The sequence below is a fragment of the Nipponia nippon genome, unplaced genomic scaffold (assembly GCF_047370975.1).
Source record: "Nipponia nippon isolate SJK-2023a ecotype South Korea unplaced genomic scaffold, ASM4737097v1 scaffold_17, whole genome shotgun sequence".
NCBI classification, from domain to species: Eukaryota; Metazoa; Chordata; class Aves; order Pelecaniformes; family Threskiornithidae; genus Nipponia; species Nipponia nippon.
In genome coordinates this window covers 9,028,009-9,053,556 of record NW_028262333.1, presented here as the reverse complement: position 1 = coordinate 9,053,556, position 25,548 = coordinate 9,028,009, and the positions used below count along the sequence as shown (strand labels likewise).

Below are 25,548 nucleotides of genomic sequence, written 5' to 3'. Positions count from 1 at the left end.
CTGCAGGAATGTGGAAGGAATTATTAAGCACGGCTGAAATATTAGTGAAATGATGAGGAAACTATAGCTCATAGCTGGAAACTACCCCTTAGATGAAACATATAGATATGGTGGAACACTGAGGTGGCTGGAAGAAAGCCTACTGATGATGTGACTTGATAATACATTAGCTTAGGAGATCTGTGTTCTCTTTACCGCTCTAACTTTACATTTTTTAAAGACTGAAAACTCACAGTGTCATCTACAAAGTGCTCGTCACAGTGCAATCTCTTTCACATTACAACAGGAGAAAAGCAGATTGTTATAGTAGTGTCAACATTTCAGGAGGTGAATGTATTCAGTGAGTTTAACAAAATACATCCTAGAGATAGAAAAATGCAAAACTATGTGTGACTTGAACTTATCCAATACCACAGGAGCTAAAATGAGAGGGAGCATCCAGTTCCCTGACATGTAGGTTAACAAAGCACCTGCACGTAGGCTAAGGGAGTGTTGTCCTCCCTGAAGATCCCCTTGACTACGGTCCAGCCAGGGTAACACCACAGCCTGCTCAAGAGGCAACCTGATTTTAAAACCTCTTTCAGTTTCCAGAGGGCAACAGCAACCAAACGAAGAGAAAAGCAGATCATGCCAAATGTAATATTTGGAAAAAATAGTTTGCTCTTTGGACTTCTACTTTGGTTAGCAGAAAAACATTTATTGAAATTTTTGCTCAAGACTACAGCATATTTTCATAAGCAAACTAGAGGAAAATAACTGAAATTACTGTATTAGGTGTATCACTGATCAAAAGAGCAGGTGAGCAACAATTCACCATCAGCTTGCAAGGTTATGCCTAGCCCCGGCTGTAGGGATCTGGTGTGGGTCTAGCATTACTCAGGATTTTCATTAGCAATATTGGATTAAAGAGCAAAGTATACCCTAACAAAATTTCTGGATGACTGAGTGTATGCTACTCCTACTTGTTTTGAAAGTGGGCTAGGCACAGGGAAAATACTGAGTAGGGGATTTCTTTGCCTTCCCAGGAGATGTCTATTAACCCATCCAGCACCCACAAGTGCATTCTCAATAGCCCAGAAGGTAATAAATATCCCGATAACTCTCTGATACGGAAAATATATTTTCAGATTTTAAATAAAACATGGAAAACTAGTGCTTGGTTCCCATCTTCACTTGTAGCCCAAGGCAAAAGCAGTGCAAGATGCCACAGCCAGGGTAAAGCTGATCTAACACCTCTTTGTCAGGACTCCAGCATCCATGGCTGATCTTCCTCTAATGCCAGCCTAGGGGACAGCTGTTCTTATGAAATCTGATTTTTTTTATATTCAAAGCCCAGCAGGCTTCTGAATCATTCTTTACTAAATTTCTCCACTTGATATTCATAATTAGCTTGTCCTGTGCATTGGCAGCTCTACTCGTATTAAATGAAATTTGATTGCAAACTTTCTCAGTTGCTATTCAAGTTCTGTTCTTCTCAGACAGCTGGGAAACATACCCTGAGGCTACGATGCCTTTCCTAAGTGCCCCAACACCTTGGCACCTCTGGCCTGACTCAGAGTCAAGTTGCAATATATTTCCTGAATTTAGCCACAGAATTCCCTATAGAAACTGTACAGAATAGTTATGGTAGTTTTAATATAAATCTTAAGAAGATGTAAGTATTACAGTGTTGAGCACTATAACCCTAGTTTTCTGGGGGAGTCTGTACATTTTCTTTAAATGACCTCCAAGTTTTTGGAAGTGCTGAAGAATTAATAGAAACCAAGATTTAGTTCTCCAGCATCTACTTGTATGTACATTTGTCTGTATATGTCTTTGTATACTCTATGAATACATACCCTAATGTCTTCAGACATGGATACAGATATCTGTCTGCACTTTATCCACACTGAAGAGTCGTATAGCTCGTCTTGGGAGTACATACTGCAAAGGGCTTCAGGTATAGAGTCCATAAAATTGCTCTTGAGGTAGAAAGTACGTAGACTCTTACTCATTTGAATAATCAGCAGATTCCATTTTCAGGTAAATCTTCCCCGCCTCCCCTTTAGCAAGAGCATGTTTGTGGTGAGATATTAATCATTTCCTCCAGCACTCTGTGTATAAGAGGAACCCAAGGCAGAGCCACACACAGTTCACCCAGCTGAAGTGCAGAGCTGACTTCACAATGCTGGTCCAGGTCATGGCTTTGCTGAGTCTCGGGGCGCTCTGCAGCTCAGCACCGCTGCAGGCAAATGGATCCACCCGTGCCATGAGAAGCTTGCCACAGGAGGAGCACTCCAGGGTTTTGGTAGGACTGATCATTCGAGAAGTTCTTCAAGACATGAAGAAACTAGATTTAAGTGAAGTAAGTTCCTTTATTTCTAATGGCTTTCACCTGGCTGCCTTTCTATTCCAAATTTTGTTTTCAAGTTGCTAACTTCATTTTCTCTTCTGCAGGTTTCCAGCATTGAAACTGTGAATGCTACAGTAAGAAACTGCATACTTTTCTTCTATTTAAAATTATTGTCTCAAATCTCCAAATTTCTTTTCCACTTCAGAACTTTAATAGCACTAAGATAGCTCTAGAAACCCAGGGAAATGCAAAGTTATTGCAAGAACCTACAGAAAGCTGTTGCCAATGCTAATATCCTTCAGGTGGCTATCTCAGTAGGTATAGGTCTCACATGTGTATTGGCATCTTCTCGATAGCCTCAAAAATTCACTCTAAACCCTTAGTTTTAGAACAATCCAAAACTACGGTGTGGTCTGTATCCCATACAGACCCATTAATTTCACTGAACGGTATTTTGCTGAAATCCAGTGGAAAAAAAAAGAGCTTTTCTTGGAGGACATGAGCAGTACAAGTGAGAAGTAGGAGCCCATCTCCTATTAAAAGTGAACAGGAGATAAACAGCATGAGCCCCTCTTACTTTCAGGGAGAAAAGCTGAAAATTCACACCAGCAGCAATAATTGCTTGTATTTCATTAAGACAATTCTGATTTAGTTTCAACGGAGACACGATAGCAAGAAACGAAGCTCTAGTGCAGGGCTGACCTTCCTTTCACGCAAGGAACAAATACCTACAGTGCTGGACACCTGTAAATTTTACATGTCCAGTTTCTAGTGGCACCTGCAACTTCCAAAGAAGGCAGTGGGAGTTTTTTTGTCCCTGGCATGTCTTTAAATGAAAATTATAGATTGTACCATGGTTTCCTAAATTTGGTGTCCAGTAAATTGCTAAATACAAAATCAGGGGCCGTGTTTGAAAACGCAGCTCTTAATTCCTGTAGGTTATTATTTTTCATGGATATCTAAATTCCTGAGATACGATGCATTATTTATGTGGTACCAACGTATCACGCAACTGTTGAAATAACTCTTTGCTGTCCTTGCAGGTGGAAAGATGTATGCGCAGCCACCTGAAAACCTTTGTTAGCACCTTGGCAGCTCTTGACAAGCCAAGCACATCCATCTCCAGAAAACTGACCAGAGTTAACACCTACAAAAACATCCTCCCTGAAGTAAGTTTGACTTTGTGGTATTCAATAGCACAATATTCAGCAAATGCTGTTCAATAACGGGACACGGCAGCTGAGACGGGCACTGATTTGGCTGCAATGGGCACTAGAAATCTCTTCTGAAAATTAATATAATTAAGAAGGCTTCCCTGAAGCACCCTCCCTTAAGGAGCCATGTGCTGCCACCTTTCCCCACAGTAATCTCAACTGCAAGAAAGATAATAATATGAAAAACAACCATATCTGAGCGGAAGCTGTGGCAGCAATGGGTCTCAGGGCATCGTCTGTGTGCCACCGGGCTGATAGCTGTCACCCGCACATCGTCACACTGCCCCTGAGTTTCCAGAGCCCAGCTCACCCAGCTCTCCGAAACACACTGCGGGATATTATAGCCCCCGTTGTTAGTATTCTTTAGAAAATGGATGCATCAAATAACATAGACTTAAATATGATATTCAAGTTACATGGCTGGATTATGTTCTCTTATTTTTTTTAAGGATCTTGATAAGGAATGTAAGACTGTACAAGTAACGAGTCATGCGTTCCTGGAGACACTGACCCAATTCTTGAGACTGCTCTCTGAGAAAATTCAAAATGCCTAAACAGAACAACTACACCAAACCCAAGAAGAAATGAAGAACCTGAACTCTACTCCAACCAAAATGTGATTCAGTTATTAACTTATTCTCAGGAATATGGCCATAGAATATTTATATAGAGAGATACATGGTGTGTACATATATATATATATATGTTTTATAAATATATATATGTATAAAAAGTGATGTTATGACAGCAGCTGTGTTCTCTATAATGATTGAAACATGCTGCTCTGTTAAAAGACAGGTATTTAAAATAATATTTAAATGTTATATATAGTTTTAATATTTTAACTTATGTCATACTGATTCATGAAGAATAATTTATTTATCTATTTATTTATTTATTTATTCCATTTATTTAATTTGTTTACGGGTACTTTGAGATATTTATTGTGATGGTGCTGTATTTAAGTATTTACTTTAGGAAACTGCTATTTAATGGTGTGTGAGGAGGAGCTCTGCGGATCCAGTTTGGGGTTGGCAGTCACACTATTTCTCTAGCACACTAGCCCAAGCCACAGCCCCGGGGCTCAGCTCTGCAGCACCCGAGTGCTCTCAAAGCTGGGACAAAGCCACCCCAGGGGATGGGGACGGGAGCCATCAGTGCCACCCAGCACCTTCGCCTCCCTCTTGGCCCCCAGACCAGCCCTGGGGCTGGAGAAGATTCACTTCAGCTGTGAGCTCTCATCTCTGCTCCCCCCCAGGCATTCGGATCCAGCAGATAACTTCAGCCACTACATGTTTTATTATTGACTAAGCAGAGCCATGTCACCCTAATACAACAAAATTCTGGATAATACAAAAGCAAACAGGGCTCTGACGATCTTGTTTGCTTTTCCTTAAGGTGTATTCAGCTGATATGAGGTGTTTCCACATCTCATGTGAGCTGAGTTTTACTGAGCTGAATCAGGCAATACTTGTTTTTCAAATTGTTAGGTATCCATAGCTATGGGATGTACTCAGAAAGTGCGTACCCTTCTAAAACTATCCATTTAGATTCTGAAAGTTAATATTTAATAAAATAATATGCAAGAGGAATGTTACTGCTCGTGCTGGTTTGTAAGGACGCATGCCATGTGCTGCCTACACTGATGTATCCATTACTAAATGTTTGTAACCTTCCATGAATGCAAATGGACCTTTACAAAAATAAACAATTTTTTTTCTGGAATTAAAGTGACCTCTGTTTGTGAAGGGTGAGCGGTTTCAGAGCTGTTCAGGGGAGCTGAGAATGATTTCCAGGATGCAAATGGACATGTGGATGCTGCCAGGGATGGGGGAGAAGCACCCTGCTCAGGGTGAGCCCCTGGCATCTGCCCTCACCCCATCCAGGCACCTTCCTGAGGACCTGCAGCCCTTGTACTCCAGCCTGGCCCCGAGCTCAGCTTTACTGAGTCACGCCGTGCTTAAGCTTTTAAGATGAGCTGCCCTCTTGCCTGCTACAGTGGCTCATTCCTGGCTGCACCATGTCCCTGCCATGTTCGCAGTGCAGCGAAAGCAGAAGAGCTTTCACTTGCCACAGCCGAGAAGCATCCCCTCCCCTTCCCTGGCACGGGAAGCTCCCAGCGCAGAAAACTTGAGAAGCATCCGTGTTCTTAGAGAGGAGAGGGATGGAGGGGACAGCCCGGCTGGGGCAGGAATGGGTGCCCAAAGAGCCAGAGACACGCAGCCTCCATGGCAAGCACCGATGGAGCACACCCCATTTTTCAGAGACACACATTTCCAATGATCAAACCAAAAGCAGCCATGTTTTGCATTCAGACCGCATCTCCCCTGTGCAAATGGCAGAGCCCAACCAGGTCAGACAGGCGGACTTCATCCTCTGCTGCAGGAGGAGCAGCCCCAAAAGCCCCTGCAGTGGGGATGCAGCTGCCAGCCCTGGAAGGGGCGAGTGCCCTGACCATCCCTGGGTACCACAAACCGCCCAGGCTCTGTGGGAAAGGACATCAGTGCATCAGTTTATGTTGAATTCTCATAGGAAACCTGTAAATAAAACCAAACTGTGAATCTGAAATGGAGAGTGAATGTCCAGATGGACTCCCTCAGGTTAAACAGAGTCAAGAAAATCTCTGGTCCTGAGCACAGTCTCGTTCAGTGCTGCAATAGTTAATAAGTAATAATAAGAACCACACTGAAGAGACTCCTACTGCCATTGAATTTCAAAGTTTTTATTAATGAGCAATAAGGTGTTTAATTTTTCACATACATTATTTTAAATTACATTTAAATATTTTACGTTACATTTTAAATTCACCCTTCGGACAAATGGGAAGTCATGGAATCTCAGGTATATGAAAAAGAGAAGAATGTCAGGGTTTTAAGTAGAAAACATTAATCAGGCTCAGCATTCTTGGCACAGCAGTCCAGGAAACTCTGACAAACAGACAAGAGGGAAAAGTGAAGCGTTAATAACTCAAAGTCAACACTGGGCTGACTGTAGGCAAATGCAGCCGAGCTGTTGCCCAGGGCAGCAGACTGCTGGGGGAAGTAAAATAGTGGTGGGCCGGCAGCCCTGGTGCCTTGCACGGTGCAGGCAGCAGGGTGCAGGCAGCGGGGTGCAGGCAGCAGGGTCCCAGCTCCGGATGGAGCCTCCCAGCCCTGGTACGGGCAGCACCCTGCAACGCGCTCTGGCACGGCACAGCCCTTCCTTCTTGCTGCCCTGTCCAGGCGAGGGAAAAGTCCATTTTGCTGGGGTTTCCAAGAGCCCTACCGTCATCTCTGATCCCACACGGGCTCCTAAATAACCTGAATATCATTAAGCTGACTGGAAAACAGCAGTGCAAAGAGGAGTGAAGGGAATGCCCAGTTTCAAGCAGGCGGGAACAGTCTTATCACTGGCATGACTGCACTAGCATGCTGAGCACGGTTGCCTGAGCAGCCACGGCTGCTTCGTCACTGCTTTAACAGCGCTGATAAGAATCTTGCATCATCATAACACAATAAAACACGCATGCCTTAAAATCTTAGTTAAGACGCCACTTTGACTCTCAAGGGCTAATGCAAACTTGTTCATATAGGAAGCAGATTTTTTATTAAAAAATGATTGTTGCATTTCTTACATCACCGGCAGGAAGAGCAAGAGCCCCACGCAGCTCCATGAGACCCAGGTGGGGATGAGACATGTGAGACGGTGGCGCAGCGGGGGAAGGTCTGTTTTACAGAGGCACATTCTACTTTTAGAAGTTGTAGGTGTGAGTTATATTTAGTATTCCCCATTTGATAAGCAAGAAATCATTCTCAGTAAAACCCGTATCCCCACCGTGGTGGCAGGAGAGCAGATCCCCCAGTCTGCTCAACCTCTTCAAGGTGCATACTCCATACCTACACCTGCCCATGCCCATGGGCTCCACGATGAGCCCTCCAAGGGTGGGAGAATCCCATCCACCCCACGTAGGACCAGCCACAGTCTTCTGGCTGCCCTTAATGGTGGCAGTTGTCCTATGCCAGCACCACGTGCAGGGCTGGGGGAAGGTTTGCTGAGATGCATCAGGCACCAGGAGCACATGGGACACACAACATACCCCATTCTTGCACAGACACCAGCACCTCGAGACCATGTTTTGCTCCTTGGTCCAGGGGTTCCTCTCCTACAGCCCCACTTTCCAGGCTGTGGATGGCTCTGGAAGAGCTCCTCCTGCATGGGAGCATGTGGTGGGGCAGCCATAAGGGAGCCAGACCACTCAGCATCGCCTGGAGGAGGGCTGCCCCAGCCCGCAGGGAGGCTCCCTGCCAGAGGCTCCCCCTCACTTATGCCAGGGCAGAGCTAACAGAAAGCTGCTTGGATACAGAAATGCTGCTCCCGTGCTCCATCCTTCCCCTCGTGTTTGAGGTCTGCTTCTGTTGCCGTCATTTCTTAGCCCTAAGGATGAGAAGGATGGAGATCAGCCGTGGCATCACCCTCCTGATCAGCCATGTACAGGGGACGGTGATGCCATTATGGCCAGATGAAGGCAGCCTCAACTCCATCAAGTTGCAATCAGCGGCTAAATCTGGGTTAATACTCTACAAGGGTAATTCCCCTGTTTTCTTTTTTGAAATATTTGATTACTCATTTTCTGTTGTTATTTTACTTCCTTTTTCATCTTCGGTTCTCATTTAGTCACTTGTCAGGATTCACAAAGTGTTTCTAGTTTCTGCACAACACGATCCCACTTTTACAGGCTTTGGATTACTTTTTTTTTTTCTCATTTGTAAGTGGTGTTTTTGCAACTGAAAAATCAGGTGTCCCTTTCTGGCCGCCCCCTCTCTGGAACCAAATTTCAGCTGGTCAGTGGGTGGGGCTTGAAAACTCCCATTACAGATTGTTTGGATTGATCATCTGTTTCTCTCAGACTCGCTTGGTTTCAGACGGGTGACTGGGAAGGCAATGAATCACTGTGAAACATTGCCAGCCTTCTTTGGATGCTTACCAACAACTGCCAAAGCCACTGCACATATGCGATAGGCACCAGGTTAAAGATGCAAGAGATGCAGGGCTATGGCTGCTCCCAGGGTGCACACAGCGTCCTTGGAGAGCTTGAATGCCATTTACACCATAAACTCAAGCCCAGAGATGTCTTGCAATTAGTCTCCATGGATGGGAAGATACAAGAAATTGTAGACACAATTTCTTTCAAAAAATAGGGAAGACTATTTTATTTTCTCTACTGTCAGGGCTGGAGGGTGAAGCGTGCATACGATAATGTATGTTGGCCCACGTGCACCAACCTGCTGCCGCTGGGGCTGGAGAGGTGCGGAGGCTGCCTGTGAAATCTCTTCTGACAAAACAGGCATCTAATTTCTTAGAATTTAACACTGAAATCCAGAACTTATCTCATCTCTAATTTTGCCTGAAAGGTAAGGAATTTGTTGTGGATGTCCAGGACAATATCCCTCTGAGTGAGCAGGGAGGTTTTCCCTGCTTTCCCAAAGTTGGGTAGCTACAAAAACATCTGTGAGTCCTAAAGCATCCAGACCTGCTAACCCCCATCAGATAGAGAGACCCTGGCAAAGCCACAAAAGACAAAGGGATTGCAACGGAGGGCAGGGGGTCTGGAGGCTGAGATGTGCAGAATGAGTTGGCTTTGGACTCATTTCTGATTTCATTAGTCTGTACAATTCTCCCCTGGTCCTGCGAAGGAAGGGCAGGCCTCTGTGACTCACAGGCTTTTTCTTTTAAGTAGCTACAGAGTAAATCATACAAACCATGGGGAATACCTTTTGATTAAATAAGAAGTCTTTCTGTGCCCAGAGCCTATTTCTCTGCTCTTGCATTAGCCTGACTTGGACCCATGCTCCAAGGGACACTTTCCAAAGATGTCAGCCCACTGTCCAGACAGCTGGCCATGGACCAGCGACCACAGCCAGAGCACGAAACGCAAAAGGAATGTCCTTGGGCTGGGGAGTGGAGCTGCACATCTGCTGCAGATGCCCCGACTGAGCACAGTCACCAGCGATGATGATTTCAGTTTCTACTGTTTCTGAACAGCATTTAAAATTACCCTGCACCCCATAGAGAAGCATGGTTTCCTTCCTTCTTCAGAGGCAGACCACAGAGATACAATACTGCTTAACTCCTTCCAGGACCGAGACAAGAAGGTATTGATGCCTCTCTGCAAAGAATGTTGTAAAGCATTTCAGCCTCCCATGTTCAAGATTAATTCAAACTGGAAGAGATACAGAGAAGGGCCAAGGAGGGGCCTCCAAAGAAGGAGCCCATCATGTCTGAGAAGCCTGATGGTTTGGTCTGCTCAGAGATGTATGAATGCAACTGCCAGCTGGAAATGTGGCAGGAGCAAACATTTAGGGAGAAATAAAAACATTTCAAGGCTGCACAAGAAAGCATAGACATGAACTTGACACAAGTGTGAAGAGGATATTCAGAAGAGTGAAAGGGGTGATGATCAATCTTTTTATAGAGGAATGAGAGCAAGAAGATAATTTTAATCAACAAAACTACTTCCAAAAATGTCTCCTTTCCCACTGACGTGACAAGAAGCCTCACAAGAGATGCTCCAGCTGGCTGAATTTCCATTCAAGTGTTTATATGTGGTGATGATCATATACTGATCACTTATGTGGTGGTGATCCAGAAGTTCTCCAGCAAATCCTTCACAGGGAGTGAATTTCGCTCAGAAGGAACAGTATTTGCACCATCACTATACTCAGGCTTCTCACTAGGATTTCTACTCTAGCTATACAGAGCACAGCTCATAAAAATGAAGCCCATCATCTCTCCAGGCTTAGAAAAGTTAAAATTCCTGTTAGCTTTCAGTTAATTTTCTGTTATCTTTTCAGTTTCTCAGTTAATTTTCTGTTAAGCTTTCAGTTAATTCCTAATGGGCTAGGCCATTTTCTGCTCATTAATTTAATTCTGTGTCTGACTAGGGTATGGGTGTTTCAGATGGCTCTCCCTAGGAGTGAAATCATATCAGTGATTTACATCTCATTAGAGCAAATCCTCCTCAGATTTTTTGGTGGAGGCGGAGTTGGAAGGAGGTGCTGCTGCATGAGCCCTTGCTGGAAACTCCCTCCTGCCATCTCAGCATCCCACAGAAGCTATCCCCTAAGCGCAGAACAGGAAAGAAAGGTCAACGCTGATCCTACCATGACAGGAGCAGAGTGGTCAGCACGGTTTCGGTTCTGAGTGAATATTTGCAAATGAGTCAGTGCGTGAAAGACCAACTGATCAGTGTACGTACACGAGTATACCGCAAGTTCCATCTTCCTTTCTGATTTTATCAGCTCTTTTTTTCCACCCTGGCTGCAATCTAAGAATGTATTTGCATGTCATTAGTGGCTATAAAAAGAATAAAGAGAACAAGGTGGAGTCCCAGCTTCACAGTTCTGTTTTTTCCAGCAGTAAAAGTCAGTCCTGCCCACACCTTTCCCTTCTGCCCTCTCTGCAAGGACTCTCATCTCTTTAGCCAGTTTTGAGATAAAAGCAGAATCCCTGATGCTCACTGATAAGTTTAGTTGCAGCCCTAATTCCTACCCCAAGGGAAGAAATTCTTCCCTGCGATTTGAACCTGGCTACAATATATGGTACCAGAACGTACACTCATCCACGTGGTACATATGATCCATCGCTTCCCTTTAAATCATACTGTATTCCGTTTTATCTCCAGCAGCCACAGCCATGCCAGGGACGTGCAAAGTCCTGGACCACCCATTCCCTATGAAGGCAGCAGAGACAGGGGCGAGCATCTGAGTCTCAGGTGCAATTCTGCTTCCCCGGGTGTGTAATGCATGGTGTCACTGGAAAGGTTCACACTATTCCTGAACTCATTAAAATCAGAAGAACAGGGTTTTCTTAAAAGAGACCAGCTGTGCACCATGGTGACTGGTACCACTGCTCACCTGCCATCTGGCTGAATTGATGCAGATCCCTTGATGGCACAAGGCAAAGATGGCATTCCTCTGGATGCTGCCCCACCAAGGTAACACATAGTGGTTTAACCTCAACTCTGGAGTAAAACCGATCTGCTGATTTCAGGGAAACATTGGGAATATTGGGGTGACTCCAGCAAGGCAGGAAAACTACCCCAGTTCCTGCACCAGCAGAGTTGGGGCGCACAGGGAAGGGAGCACGGTCTGCTCAGCACCTGGCTTCTGCTTCCAGGGCGGTTCATCCAGCAAAGGCTCCTAAACGCTGAGCTGTGGGGAACGGCAGGGAAGACGCCTTACTCACCAAACAATTAGCGAAATGATTGAAAACGAAGAACTGAACAAGACGGGTCCTCAGGGGAGGGAGGTGCCCAGCAGCATCTCCAAGACCTGGTTTGTAGCTAACACAACAGTGGCTTCTGCTGTAACTAATAGCATGCAGGGAAACCGCTGGAGTTACAACATGTGTTCTGTGAAACATCAACTCGGGGACCGGTAGGAAAATGCATGGGCATAGGAAAAGCAGCATCTGGGCTTTCATCAGGTTGGATGGCACATTGGTGTGTGGCTCACCAGCCTTCGCCTCAGGGGAGACGGAGCACCTCAAGCAAAACAGTAACTATAGCTATGTACCACTTGATTTTTTTTAAGGGTAGGAAAACCTAACACACATTAAACAATGTTAATTAGATAACAAAACTCCTGCAGTATTGAAATAGCAACATTTAAATTACAGCAAAAACATATAAACAAAAAATTCTGAATTTTTGGACAGTGAAGAAGCAATGTCCTGCGGGTGTAATCCTGGCACAGTTTTCATTCCTCTTGGTGCGAGCACAGAGGAGCTGTGGAGCAAGGGCAGAGGCCAAGGGCAGCCCCGCTCTGCTCCCCAGCAGGCTCTGCGGGGCCGGGGAGCAGGAGAGGGTTCTGCACGCCCAGGACCCACCATGGCCACCCCAGAGCTCACCCTCAGCTTGAGGAGCAATTCTGTCAGAATCATTGTCAATCCCCATCACCCAAACTTCCTGCAGATGAAGTATATGGAGATACCGGCCAAATGGTTTCAGCCTCCTCAGGAGAGCACAGGAACTGGGCAAATGCTCCTTAAACAGCAGTGAAGGAGCAGCTTTTCTGCCCCCACCAAGATGCTGAGCTGCCGCAGCAACCCTTGGCCAGTCCCTCTCCCCGGCACGCCACCAGGCTCACCTGGGCACCGCAAGGTCTCAGGAGGGCTCTTGAATTTGTCATTTATATGCCAGCATGGTACCACTGAGTTATTCATGGAGTTCCTTATGACAACCACACAGAACAAGGCAGGAGCATTAACTAAAAAAGATCAGAGTATTATTTAGTGTAGTTGCAATATTAAGTCAAGTCAATGTGAGTATAAAGATCTGAGAGACATTTAGGTAGTTCTGGTTTATCTTGCACCAATCTTTAGACAATATCAATACATAGAAATGCTTCAGCATCTAAAATCAGAATGGGCTCAAACATTTGAATTACGTAGCTCCTACTGAACTTATGAGGGAACCCTTATTTTAGAAACATGTAGTTTCCTCAATCAGATAAGAAACTAACAGCTTCCATTCTACAGGTGACTACTCGCATTCAGTTTAGGCATATTTGTGGTCAGTTATTAATCATTTCCTTGCAAGAGAGCACATATAAGAGGAAGCTGGGAGCCAGCCATACCCAGTCCAAGGAGGGGAGCGCAGAACCTTCACCATGATGCTGCACCTGATCGGGGTTTTGCTGTCCTGCGGAGCGCTGTGCATCGCGTCCCCCGTGCCACCCACCGCGGGAACAGGCTGCACTGCCAGCTTCCTCATCCAGGAAACCCTCAGCAACATTCGGACACTAAACTCTAAGGTTGTTCCATTTTCTTTGTGCCCCACGTCTGACTTTTTGTGCTAGTGGAGAGCCTGCTAATGTGATTTTTATCAATCTATCTCTTTCAGGGCAGCAGCGAAATCACACCTCTGGTAAGATCACTTTCTAGCTCACATTGCAACGTTGTGTGCTTGTGGTGTGGCTAGTGCGCTTTTTGAGACGGAAGGGGAAAGCAGCTAATTGTCGCATTCTTTTATGCTCTTAAGATAGGTCTTAGATGGCAACCAAGTCATTCATGGGAGCGCTGTGCTGGAGGGAACTGAGCTTGTGTGTGCTGAGAGGTGATGTGCAGGGGCCGGCTCCCCCAGGACAAATCCTTCTCCATCTATAGCTATCAATGCAAAGTTATCTCCCTGAAAAAACAGTGCTCAGGGCTACTGCCTTCAGTACAGCGGTGGATAAAAGCTTGCTTCCAGCCAGCGCTGGTTATCTTTCTTTTCACGGAGTAGATAGTCAGAACTGACCACCTTCTGAAGTCAGGTGGAGGCAGACGCATTCCTGCCATGGGAAAGCAGGGGGACAGGCTGTCCCCCCTGCCTTTTCTGGAAAGAAATACCCACATTGTTAGAGACCAATGCCAACAACGGCATCGGCAGTGTACTTCATGGGGGAAGCTCAGGAAAGGCAAAGAGCAGGTAGCAGGGTTGGAGGCTGGAGCTGCTCCTCAGCATCGCTGCCTTCCTGTGCCTGAGTGCTGCTAAGGAGGCAATCAAAAAGCAAAAGGTGCCTGATCCTGCCTGGGTTCACCTCCACAGTCTCACTCTGCAGCTTTTGAAGGTCACATCAGCCTTCAGCAGGCAGAAAGCACTGGGTTGCAGAGTTGGTTTCCTACTCTAAGGTGCCCAAAGTTACTATAAAATACTGGCCTCAAATTATTACACAACATTATTTCTTGTAGTAGGCATTTTAATTACATTAACGTGATACAACCTGCCAGCAATACAGTACAGAAAAGAGAGAGATGACTAAACTTTGTTATTCCAGGACAACATGATGAAGGCAGGAGGGAACATAACCACCTATATGGAAGGATCTATTGAAGCCCTAAAAAGCAGCAAAGAGAGTTCGGAAGAAAGACTAATAGCCCAGAAGCTGCAGAAAATCTGGGATGCTGTAAAGCCATGCCTCAGGTGGATGGTACGTTTCGGTTGGATTTTCTGCTTGCTATTTCATGTTGTTTAGATGACTATAAAAGACATCTGGTGTTTGTCCTGATTGCACTGAGAACAAGTGCCTGACTAAAGCACGCGGCTGCCTCCCAGTTGAGTGGCTGATGGGAGCACTTTCCAGCCAGCAGCTATCACTTGGCCATGAGCCTGGTGCCTCCTCTGCTCTGCTGTGCTTGCCTCTTCCCGATGCCTCCTTGCTAAGAGAAAGTCCCTCATTTGGCGGAGATGCCCCGGTGCAGATGGGGACCGGAGCCCCTGGCTGCTGCCCCAGCCCCAGGGGCAGAGGCTGCTCTCGCTGCAGGACATCTGCGCTAGATGCAACTTGCTGTCCCATGCCATTGTCTTCCTCAGAGCCTTCGTGGTCTTAAAATTAATTATTAAGAAAAAAACTACAGTCAGGGAACAGAATGCAATTTATGTATCCAGATTCTGTTCTTTTAACTCTTCTCCTTTCTGTCTGCCCCTTAGAAACAGGACTGGGAGCCAGAGGAAGAAAAGGATTTTTTCAGTAATTTGGAATATTTATTAAGGTTTCTGAATCACAATGCTGTTTCGGACGAAACAGTGTAGTCTTCAAAGAAGTTTGAAGCGCCCCTGGTCCAGCCTGCCAGGAGACCTGAGCTTTGCATGTCCTCATTTGTGTATCCTTACTCCAATGAGCAAGGCTATTGGGACCTATTATTTATTCATATATCTATTCATATTTATTTATTCTATTTATTTGTAGAAACTTCAAGTTATTTATTTTTACAATGAAGAAATGCAATAATTATTTACTTTAGGAAACTGCTATTTAATGGTGTGTGAGGAGGAGCTCTGCGGATCCAGTTTGGGGTTGGCAGTCACACTATTTCTCTAGCACACTAGCCCAAGCCACAGCCCCGGGGCTCGGCTCTGCAGCGCCTGAGTGCTCTCAAAGCTGGGACAAAGCCACCCCAGGGGATGGGAGCCATTGGTGCCAGGCTGGAGATGCTGCTCAGCACCTTCACCTCCATCTCAATAGCCAGGACGAGCCCTGGGGCCAGGATGCAGCCTGCGGCATGGCCGGACGGCTGCTGGCCTTGGCTCCCCTGAGCTGCCACCAAACACGACAAAAGGCAGCTCTCAAAGACATCAAACCTCAGCAAACCCTTGGAAAGACTGCTTGCAAACTTAAGGCATCGCCCATACTCACTTAGAGTGTGTGAATGTAAAAATGACTTTCACTCAGTCTTATGAGTGCTCCACAGGGATAAACTGCATAAATAAAACCTGATGACTAAGAGCCTGATACATATCATATTCCATTTATTTTCAACCGGATGAAGTCTTCATACAATATGCTTTAATGCTGTTGCACTCTGGCAATTTCATCATTTTGTTCCTGCAGCTGAAGTTTCCAGATGCCTTCAGAGCAGTTTCACATCTCTTTAGGAAATTAGGGGCATTTTCAGAGGAGAGTCTTGTAAAAGGATGCAACTGTTACTTTTAAAATTATGCTTAAGTACTTACATTACCTGAAGAATATTACTATGCTATGAACACAGTGACAATCATTTTAAAATGTAAAAAATATGAAGTGCAAATTGTGGAAACATGACTGTTCTTATAGCTGTGTGCTGCCAATACGTCACATATGTACATTTTTTACAGTTAAATATTTGGGAAATTTGTATGCAAAACTGTATGAAATGTAACCAAACTCTAACAGAATCTATGCAAAATACATCTCTTGCACAAAGGTGTAACTCTTATAATTTTTTGTTTTGTGATGTTTTATGGTGATTTAAGGAATATTCTATCTAAAAACAGTTAGATTGATTGAATTGGGGTCTTCTAGTGGTGAGGTTTTGACAGTTTCAGGGGGGGTTTCTACTCAGAAATACGTAAGTTGATTATATACTCTATAGATGATTGATAGCCCTGTGTAGGGGATCACCATGAGGTCCAGATACCACCTAAGGCCACTTATGCTTTCAAATTTGGGTAGAAGTAGCACTCAAATAACGAGTCAGGCTTTTGTTTCTTTGCTCTCACTTCATGGCAAACATTTCACTGAAGCATCTCTACTTTTCCACCCATTTGGATATTCTGATTTCAGGAAGATTCACCCATAGAGAAGAAAGCAAACATTTAGCAAACAGCCATAAAAATCCTATTTGGGTCTCGGATGAGGGAGCAGCGCTAGCCTGCAGCTGCACCTGCATCCCCATGGACCATCAGGGTCATCGGGCACACACCTTCCCCTCCAAGGGGATTGTCCCACTGGAATTTCACCTTCAGGAAGCAATCCCAGCCCAGCCCATTGTTTTTATCTACTTTTGCAGGCATCAATGAGCACCTGAAAAAATTTCCCTAAACACCATGATTCACAGAGAATTTAGCAGACAGCAGTGCTTGTGGAAGGTGTGGTGTGCCTGTGGGATCCCCCGAACACCACACTGCCTGCAGGAAAGGGCAGATTGAAGAGGCAGGGAAATCCGTACTGGGATATACAGGGATTCCTTAAGGCAACTAATGTCTGAAGAATTAGCTAATATTTTTAATAACAGCTGTGGAGGAGTTTTGTGAGGGTGGGGGAAGGCAGACACAGTAGTCATCATATGAACAGGGAGGGAAAAAAAAACCCCAACGGTAGCTTCAGTCATCATCACCCTGCCTCCCCAAAATAGCCAAGAATAAAGCATTAACCAATACCTACAAAAATACAGAGCACATAGAAAAGGAGGTTCAACATTTTTAGTGGCTTCAGGTCAAAGCAGCTCATCGGGTGAGCGGGTGAGAGGGCAGAAGGAGAGTGACACCGGGTATATCTGTGCTTTGGGACGGTGCCCGCGTTGCCTGCTAGGACAGTCTCGTGAAAGACCCGCGGGGATGGTCTAGCCCCATCTCCTCAAGGCTGGCATAGAGCAGGCTGGTCTTGAAGGGCAGCCAATGGCCTCCAGCTCAAAGGCTGAAAGCTCTTTGGAGAGCTGGATCACAATCCAACATACTGCATCCAAAGCTGCTCTCTTGTTTGGAATTGGGTGCAAAAGAGAAGAACAGTTACAACCTTCCAAGGAGGAAAGGGGCCACGACCCTGTGGGATGCGAGGGGAAAGCATGGCAAAAGGCTCAGTTTGCTTCCAAAGCAAGTTTTACGTTTGTTAGCACAAATCTTCTGAGAGGAAGATAAAGGAGTGGGCCGGGACTACCGGGAGGTGCTGTGGACCATTGTTCATGGAGGGGAAGAAAGGCTGGAAAATAGTTCCCTTAGAGCAGGCTGAACCTGCCGTCATCACTGCCGGGCGCTTGGGGAATGGCAGATACACTTACCCTCAGACACTACCTTCCCTATCACTTATTAAAATGCTCTCTGTATACAAATTAAATTGCTATCACTATAAACCAGGTTATCTCATCCAGGCAACTCTTCAGGCTCTTAGGCTGGGGCAAATCACAGAGCAGGCAGCTCGCCTTGCTCCAGTTACCGCAGACACTCAGGATGTGTGAGGTTCGGCAAGTGTTTCTACTCTGAAAACGAGAAAATCAAGATCTGTCTGCAAGTAGCAGTGGCTGTTCTCTAGGTGGCAGCCCTTGCTCGCTGCATGTCCCTCCATCGCCGCCGGACCAACGGCATCAGCCAGAGGAGACAGGAGAAGGAGAGCTGCCAGTTTGTTACTCACTCAGGCTTTTACTCAACCTTTCTCAGTATTACGCTAAAGAGCTCAAGCATTACAGAAAGGTGAAGGAAGATTTCAGACTACCTGTTTTCGGAACGAGCCTGAAAAAGGGCTTGTGTGCCTCAGGTTCACCTGCAGCACCCCAGCTAGACCAACAGATAAACGTCTCCCCTCTTTGTACAAACTCCCAGTCTTTAATGTTCATTATTTTTCACTATTTTGGAGAATTTTGTGTGCTTTCATGCTTATCCCAGCTTCTCAAAACTCCCTCTGCCAACACCCTTGGAAAGTCTTCAGCTGGTTACAAATGTGAGCGGTCCTGTTTATATCATCTTTGTTATAAAACATCTTTTTGTTACCAAAAGGCTACAGATCAAAAGGGTTTAATAAAGTACAGCAGATTCTTGCCTCTCATTACAGAGAAAGCTAAAAGCAAAACAGCGCAGCTGCAACGGTATCAGGCCTAAAGCCCCTAAGAAGATGCTGGCTGTGAGCAGGAGTCAGCGCACGGGAGCGAGGACATGGTACCTACATCTGGCCCCTGCTGCATCGCTGAGAGATCCATCCCGAGCATGGCACAGGGAGCTGCTTTCTTTAAGCTTCAGCCTATCAATAGTATCTTGCTACTTCTCTCCAACAGTTTTAAAAGTAAGTGACATTAAGCTAGGGTATATTTTCCAAGTGGGTGAGTATTAAAATTATTGTTCCAAATGGTATTTGGTGTGAAAATCATTCAATAAATGGTTTTAGTAGGTGTCACTATTTGCCTAATGGCTTAGATGAACGTGCAGCCTACATAGTGGTTTGCATATGTGGATCTGGTTATTAAATCCTCGTACAGAATAAGATGGTGGTTGAACCTCTTGTCAGCAGCTTCCCCTGGTCCAAATGATTCAGACAGAAGTGGGAGAAGGTAAAGGAGACAGACTCTCCTGCCCTCTCCTCTCCCACCTCCAGAGGGGAGGAGCAGAACAGACTCCCTAGAGATACCAAGAGATATTGAAGTTTACATAGGAGAAAGTACAGAGATACCTTTGTTGGTTTTTTACATCTTTCAGTGTGCCAGTTCAGCACATTTAAAACATTCATTTTAGTGACTCGTTTTAATCAACTCTACCTCAGGTTGTTGGTTGAAAGCAGCTTGTAGATGCCAAAAGCTACTTGGTCTTCTGACAGCTTGGTTGGGAAATGAGGGGGCCTGGACACCAGACAACCAAGAGCAGTTTGATACTAAAATTTTGCCCCTTGAGAGGATGATTCAGACCTTTCATCAGAGAGGTGAATTGAAGCAGGGCTAGAAAGTCCAGCCATGACAATCATTTCCCATGTGGTTGTTGCTACAAGAAGCTTTCACATAGCACTGGAAAATGGAAATACCTGCTCTGCAAACTGAAGAAATTAATTGAACAATGAATAACATGGCCATGGTTAACATGCAGACTTGTATTTTCTAATAGGGACAACCCAAAACATATCTAGACAAAGAACTTAAAACATTATCCACTCTCAAATTTTCATATGACATTTAGAAGACTATCCAAAGTGAAATGTATCCCTGACTCAACAGCAAAGATTTCCCTAATCAAATCTGGTAAAACCCATCTGCCACTTCTGCACTTCGTCAGACATTTTCTATGAAATACCCTATCTAAAAATCAAGTATAGATTTAGAATAGAAACTGGACCATATGGGAAATATTTAGTCCAGACCCTCAGCTGGCATAGGTTGACAGGGATATTTGCAAAGCTCTGCGCTGATGTGCTCCAGCTGAGAGTCTGGCTCTTCGCTAACCCTTTCCAAATAGCACTTGCCAACCGTCTTTCTTCTGGCACTACAAAAGGACTTCCTTACAGCTCTCTGCTGGAGTCAGAGCTGTTATCAAGCAAACAGCAAAGTGAGGCAGCACGGGCTGCACGGGCATTCCCAGGGCAGGTTACAAAACCTCCTGCTACGCTGTCAGGTGCAGTTGGCACCAGTGGTGCTGCTTAGTGATTTCTTGGTGGCCAGAAATAATTCCTCACTGAGAGCTCCCTTGATGACACTCCTTTTATTAACTGTAATATTAATTGCCACCCATCATGGCACAAATTAGACTTTTTTTCTTTAGAGCTGCATTATCTTAGGAGTTATCTAAGCCCTGGCTCTGCAATCGCTCTGGCAATTTCACTCTTCAAATACAGAGTTATCTGGAAGTGAGCTCCCTCATGTGTTTACTCTGCTCTTAGCTGATCACGTCGAGGAGAGTTGCAGTCCTCCAAAAGCCAGGGAAAACCTGGCTCCCCTCCTGCGGGCATGCCAGGGTCCCACCCTAAAGCACCCCCTGACCGCGCTGCTGTACAATGCTCTGCTGCCGTTTCAGCCCTTCTCCCCACTCACTTACATGTTCCCACACGCATATAACACAAAGCACCTAATTACCTTTGTGAAGTGCTACATAAGGGCCCAAGTATCATTAACGAAGCGACGAACATTTCCCCTGAGAATCAGAAGCTGCAGCTGACAGCTGAGATTGAAGATTTGCACAGCACTGTCATAAAAATTAATTATGTCAGGGTAAGATCCATCCCTCGCACTTACTAATTACAATGAACAAACAACCTTTTGTTTTCTTTTCAGGTCAAAGAAAATATATTTGCCATAGAAAAGTAGTCAGTTTTGCAAGGTTGCTATACATGTCTGTGCACCCACATGCCTGCCCAAGTCGCGCTGTAGAGATGTAGACGATTGATTAGGTCCTATGGGCTCCACCTTTGGCTGATATTAGCTCCAGAGGTGCTGATATCTTTAAACTGCAATAATTTACAGCAATATAGGATACAGTCTCATCTGATGGGAAACAACCAGATCCATGCCTGTGTTACTACAAGTAGAATAACTTCCTCAGATATTAATATGTTCTTTTACGATATCTCGTACATCATTAGTGCCCTTGCACATTGCTCTTGCTTGCATTGAAGTGTTGCTCTGGAGTTAGAGGCTCTAGGAAGTTTACCGGAACGTTAATCATAAATATTTCTCAAATCAGATACGCCACTAATTCGACTGCTCAAGTTGTTGTCGCTTTCCTATTTTAATGATTTATGAATGAGATAAGATAGTAGTCATATCCTGCACTTACCCAGCTTCTCTATATAAGCGTGCTTAGTATCTACCAAGAGAGACGAGCTTAAATTCAAAGCCCATTTCAGATAAAAAGAGTCAAGCTCCCAAATCTAACACCTTCAAAATGCATCTTCACTTGTTGTTGCTACTGTTTAGCTCTGGGGTATCCAGTTACTTTCTGCCTCTGAAGGAAATGCTGCTTCTGCAGAACACGTCCATAATCGACGAAATGCTTTGCTTACTTAAAGCTGAAAAAGAGCACATTAAGGTAAATAATTTTCCACTTTCCCCACCCCAGATTTGCATTTTGAGATGATTTCCAATTTGTAACCAATGGATTTCTGTCGTTTTCAGGAGCACTTCACCAAACCGCTGCACATAAAGGTAAGAAGCTGTTGTTTCCTATATAGTTATAATAGTTGTGAAGAATGTACTTATAACATGACTTCTTAAAAGAAGGCATAAAAAGGAAATCAGATAAAAGAAGTTAAGATTTCCAGAGAAAAATAACAGTTGGTATATTCAATATGATTTATCAACAGTTCTTCTGAGAAAGAAAAGCTTTCTGCTTGTAAACTAGAACACTATTTGCTTTCCCTTTTTTTCCTAGAACGAAAGTTGTGCACATTGTAACGCCAAAACATTTATTGACGAACTAAAAAAGATACCCGCATGTAAGTGTATCAGGAGAGTTGAAAAAGATATGGAAAAATTAGAAAGAGACTGTTCCATTTTGAAGGTAAGCTTTTACTACTTACTTGATTTGAGTTTCAAATTCTTTTGGTAGTTATCCATTTATCCATGTTTTTTACACCTGTTCAAATGCCTGCTAGCTCACTCAGCCCCATGCCAAGCAATCCAGCAGCTGGAAAGCCACGGCCCCTTCTCCAGCTGGGCAACGCTGCTGCAGCCACTGGACTGCACCAACACTTTCACCTTTATTTTTGCATAGGATTGAGGATAAGACATGATTCTTTAATTGAATCTATAAATATGCTGAAAAAATATAAGGAGCTGTCATTATGATTTAAAAGAAACCACCAAGCTTCCCTGAAAGTTAATTTCCCCAAAGGAATTAAAGAAACATCAGTGGAAGCTGTTCAGCAAGACTTCACCTGTCACCTAACTTCTTGCTCACTTTTTGGTAAATTCTAATTCAAAGTTTTGAGATTTGTTAGCAAAGAAGTTGGTCCTCCTTTTTAATTTTGGACCAGCTGCAGCCTCAAGGAAGGGTCTTGAAGTCTGTCTATCATGCACAAATTCATTCTTATACGGACTATATTAATATAGTTCATTTAGACCCATGAATGATTGGGGTAATCATTCACTTCATTACCCAGTAATGAAGATTATTTATCAGGTGCAATTAATAAGGACCTGTACAGCTTATCCTTCAGGAAGAACAAGGCAATTAATAGCAGAAAAGATACAGACCAGGAATACTACAGAGAAAGGAATCTGCCTTTTGAATACAAAATAGAGAAAGACAGAGAAAATAAGGGAATAGAAAATAGGGTTTCCATGTGTTCTGCCAGTGGCTGTACTTGCAGCAATGACTGTGCTTAGACATTTCCCTTGAACAGAGAAGCAGGCTTTAGGGAGAAAACCAGATTTGCATCAATTTGCTAATTACTGCAGGCTGCAGAAGAAACCATGTCTACCATCTGTCACCTAACCAAATGCATGCTGAGCTCCACGCTACTGCAACTGGAGCCTCTTCTGCTCAGCGCTAAGAACGAGCGTGGTGTGATGTTGCTGGGATCCCACAGTGCATCCCGCACTCCCTCTCTGTCCCCAGGATTTGGATATTATGACAGAAATGTTTTGACCTGACTTTCCTTCTTCCAGTTTGGCAGATAACTCCCCTGCCCCAAAAAACAACCCAGAAAAATCTGCAGTACTGTGAAAGTCAAAGACAAATAGCAAGATGTTATTTGACTAATGATTTGTAAGAATTGGATGAAATGGTTTGGGGCTGGTGAAGGGCAGCTAGCCGGCTTCATCCGCCATCCCAGTGAGCTGAGGAAGCCGTGGAGAATGTGCAGCATTTGGGTGGAATTCCTCCGTAACTCATGCATCAGTATTTACTCTTTTCTCTTAGGGATCATCATGTAATGACAACAGCTGCTCAAAAATGGAAAAAATAAATTTCTTAGAATTTAAAAAGAGTCTGGAAGAATTCTTGAAATGGGTCAACCAGAAGCAGTTGTGCAAGAAGATCATGAGAAGTGAGTCGGGTTTGTATCCAGATGGCAAATGCATCTGCCCTGACCCGTGGAAATACCACAAAGGCTTGCTCTAGGGAAGAGCCTGCTGGGCAGCGAGGAGGGGGGTGGGAAGCGGGGGAAGAAATGGCTGTTACAAATCAGAGTCTTTGCTAAGTGTTAATGCAAGTAAGTGAATTAAAACTGTATACAGCAATTAAAACTTTATGTAACAAGCACGGCCAAGTATTGTCATTTATGTCATGCACAGTTATTGAATATGAAACGTTGTTATGTCACCAGAGATAAATAGTAAGGCTTGAAGTTTGTGGGTTTTTTTGTATGAAGGGAGAGAAAACCCAACCCTGAACCCACAGACCATGAGACCATTCAAACGCTTTGGGGACTGGGGTCAGGAAAGGGTTTCTGCAGGGTGGCTCGAGGGTCAGGACGTTCAGTGGGGATTTATGGGACCCAGCACAACCCCGCAGAGCAACCCCCGGGGAGGGAAGAGACAGGACACCCACCATTCTCACCATTGGCTTTAACCCCCCAGCACTAAAATCATTGCTTTTCATTTCTACTGGTTTACGATGAGCTTTGACGTAAACCTGACCAAATACACCTTGAGGTTTCATGTGCCCGCCACTTCGGTCGCAGCATCTTCTCCCAGCAAAATGAATAGGTTTTGCTTTGAATTTTTCAGATTTTTTCAGTATACAGCATTTATACAGTTTATGACTAGATCCAAACTGGTACTGAACCACATGCTTTAAAAAAGATACAGAGCGTAATATTCCTTGCATGAGACCTTGCATACCCCTGCGTAAATCAGTACAAACCAAGTGCCAGATGCCGTTTTTCTGATACATATTTTTATCTTTGCAAAACAGTCAAGTCTTAGGCAGAGACATAAAAAGGAAAAAGTTTTTAAGAAATGCAAACTAGTGGTTAAGAGAAGTTCTGGTCACAGCAATACCAGTATTCCCAGTCTGCAATAACAATACCAAGGTATCAGATATAAGAGGTCACGGATGATGGGTCTCCCAAGGGTTGCTTGCCTGATGCCTGTTTCCGTGCGTACAGGCAGCAGCGATATAGTGGGATACGCAGGCACCACAGATTTCAAGGGTTCTGTCTTCAAAACTTAGAGAAGATGGGAGAACCCAGACCCTTGACTTCTCTAAATACAGATAGAAATATAGCTTGCCACAAAAGTGAGCCAAAAGACAATTGTCATGTACCATAATGAATCTAGCTGGTATCAGTTAAAAATCCATAGTTCTTCCAAGCCCAGCAAAAGGCTGAGACAGGAATTTGAAACTAGTGTGATAAAACATGATGGAGTCATCAAATGGTCTTCTAACTTAGAAATACTGCAGATACCTGTTTGCAAGATAAATCTTATCTTGGTGCTTAGACCTTTGCTGCCACTGAACACGCTTCACCACTCGTACTCACAGCCTACTTAACACCTATGGGTTCTGGACAAGGATTTGTGCCGAAGTCACCAACAATCATGGAAATCACTTGTCATGAAAGCAGGATTTATCACACGTATAAAAACAGGTATAATTCATATATACACACAAACCAGAAGGTTTGCACCATTTCTCATAATGCCTTAATCACTAACCAATACTCAGTCTAGAGCGGGCTGCCAGAACTGATTTTTGCAGATGACTAAAAGGTGGTAAGAGGGAAAAAGAGACACAGCATTTATAAGTCACGTGGAGAAAAAACCCGTCCTATTTTCATGCTTCAGTCCAAATATCAATAGTTTTCTAGCATGCTCAGAAGGCCCCAAACCATCAGGCATCTCCAGGTTAAAAGAGCGGCAGAGATGGGGTGGTACAGGTCTCAGTTTAGCTGTCTGTATCTTTCTGCATCCCATGCAAGATGAGCACTTTGGAAATACCCACATCGCAGTGATCTTTGCAAATTGAAATGAAATAATAAATTGACAAAGCTCAAAGCCTCTCTAAACATTTGAAGTACCAACATGATTTGAATTGCAGCAGGGTTCTGAAGTGCCATATTCCAACAACCAGGTAAAGGATGAGTTTCTGTGGTT

General features: G+C 44.4%; 1 protein-coding gene and 1 long non-coding RNA gene across 2 annotated transcripts in view; one reads left to right on the top strand and one right to left on the bottom strand.

Moving 5' to 3' along the window:
* Positions 1-25,548, bottom strand: part of LOC148056161 (uncharacterized) — a 41,494-nt gene that overhangs the window by 11,583 nt on the left and 4,363 nt on the right. The window lies entirely within an intron of this gene.
* LOC148056162 (uncharacterized) lies at positions 21,340-23,656 on the top strand. Its single transcript, XM_087754071.1, has 4 exons — positions 21,340-21,538; positions 21,625-21,654; positions 21,881-22,009; positions 23,372-23,656. The coding sequence occupies exons 1-4, from the start codon at positions 21,395-21,397 to the stop codon at positions 23,570-23,572; spliced, it is 504 nt and encodes a 167-aa protein (XP_087610197.1). The 5' UTR covers positions 21,340-21,394; the 3' UTR covers positions 23,573-23,656.

What these genes read in the sequence shown, in the direction of transcription:
- LOC148056162 (XM_087754071.1), top strand. Translation starts at nt 21,395, where the DNA reads ATGCATCTTCACTTGTTGTTGCTACTGTTTAGCTCTGGGGTATCCAGT. An exon ending in CCAAACCGCTGCACATAAAG is followed by an intron (nt 21,655 to 21,880) that starts GTAAGAAGCTGT and finishes TTTTTTTCCTAG; the next exon opens with AACGAAAGTTGTGCACATTG. An exon ending in GAGACTGTTCCATTTTGAAG is followed by an intron (nt 22,010 to 23,371) that starts GTAAGCTTTTAC and finishes CTTTTCTCTTAG; the next exon opens with GGATCATCATGTAATGACAA.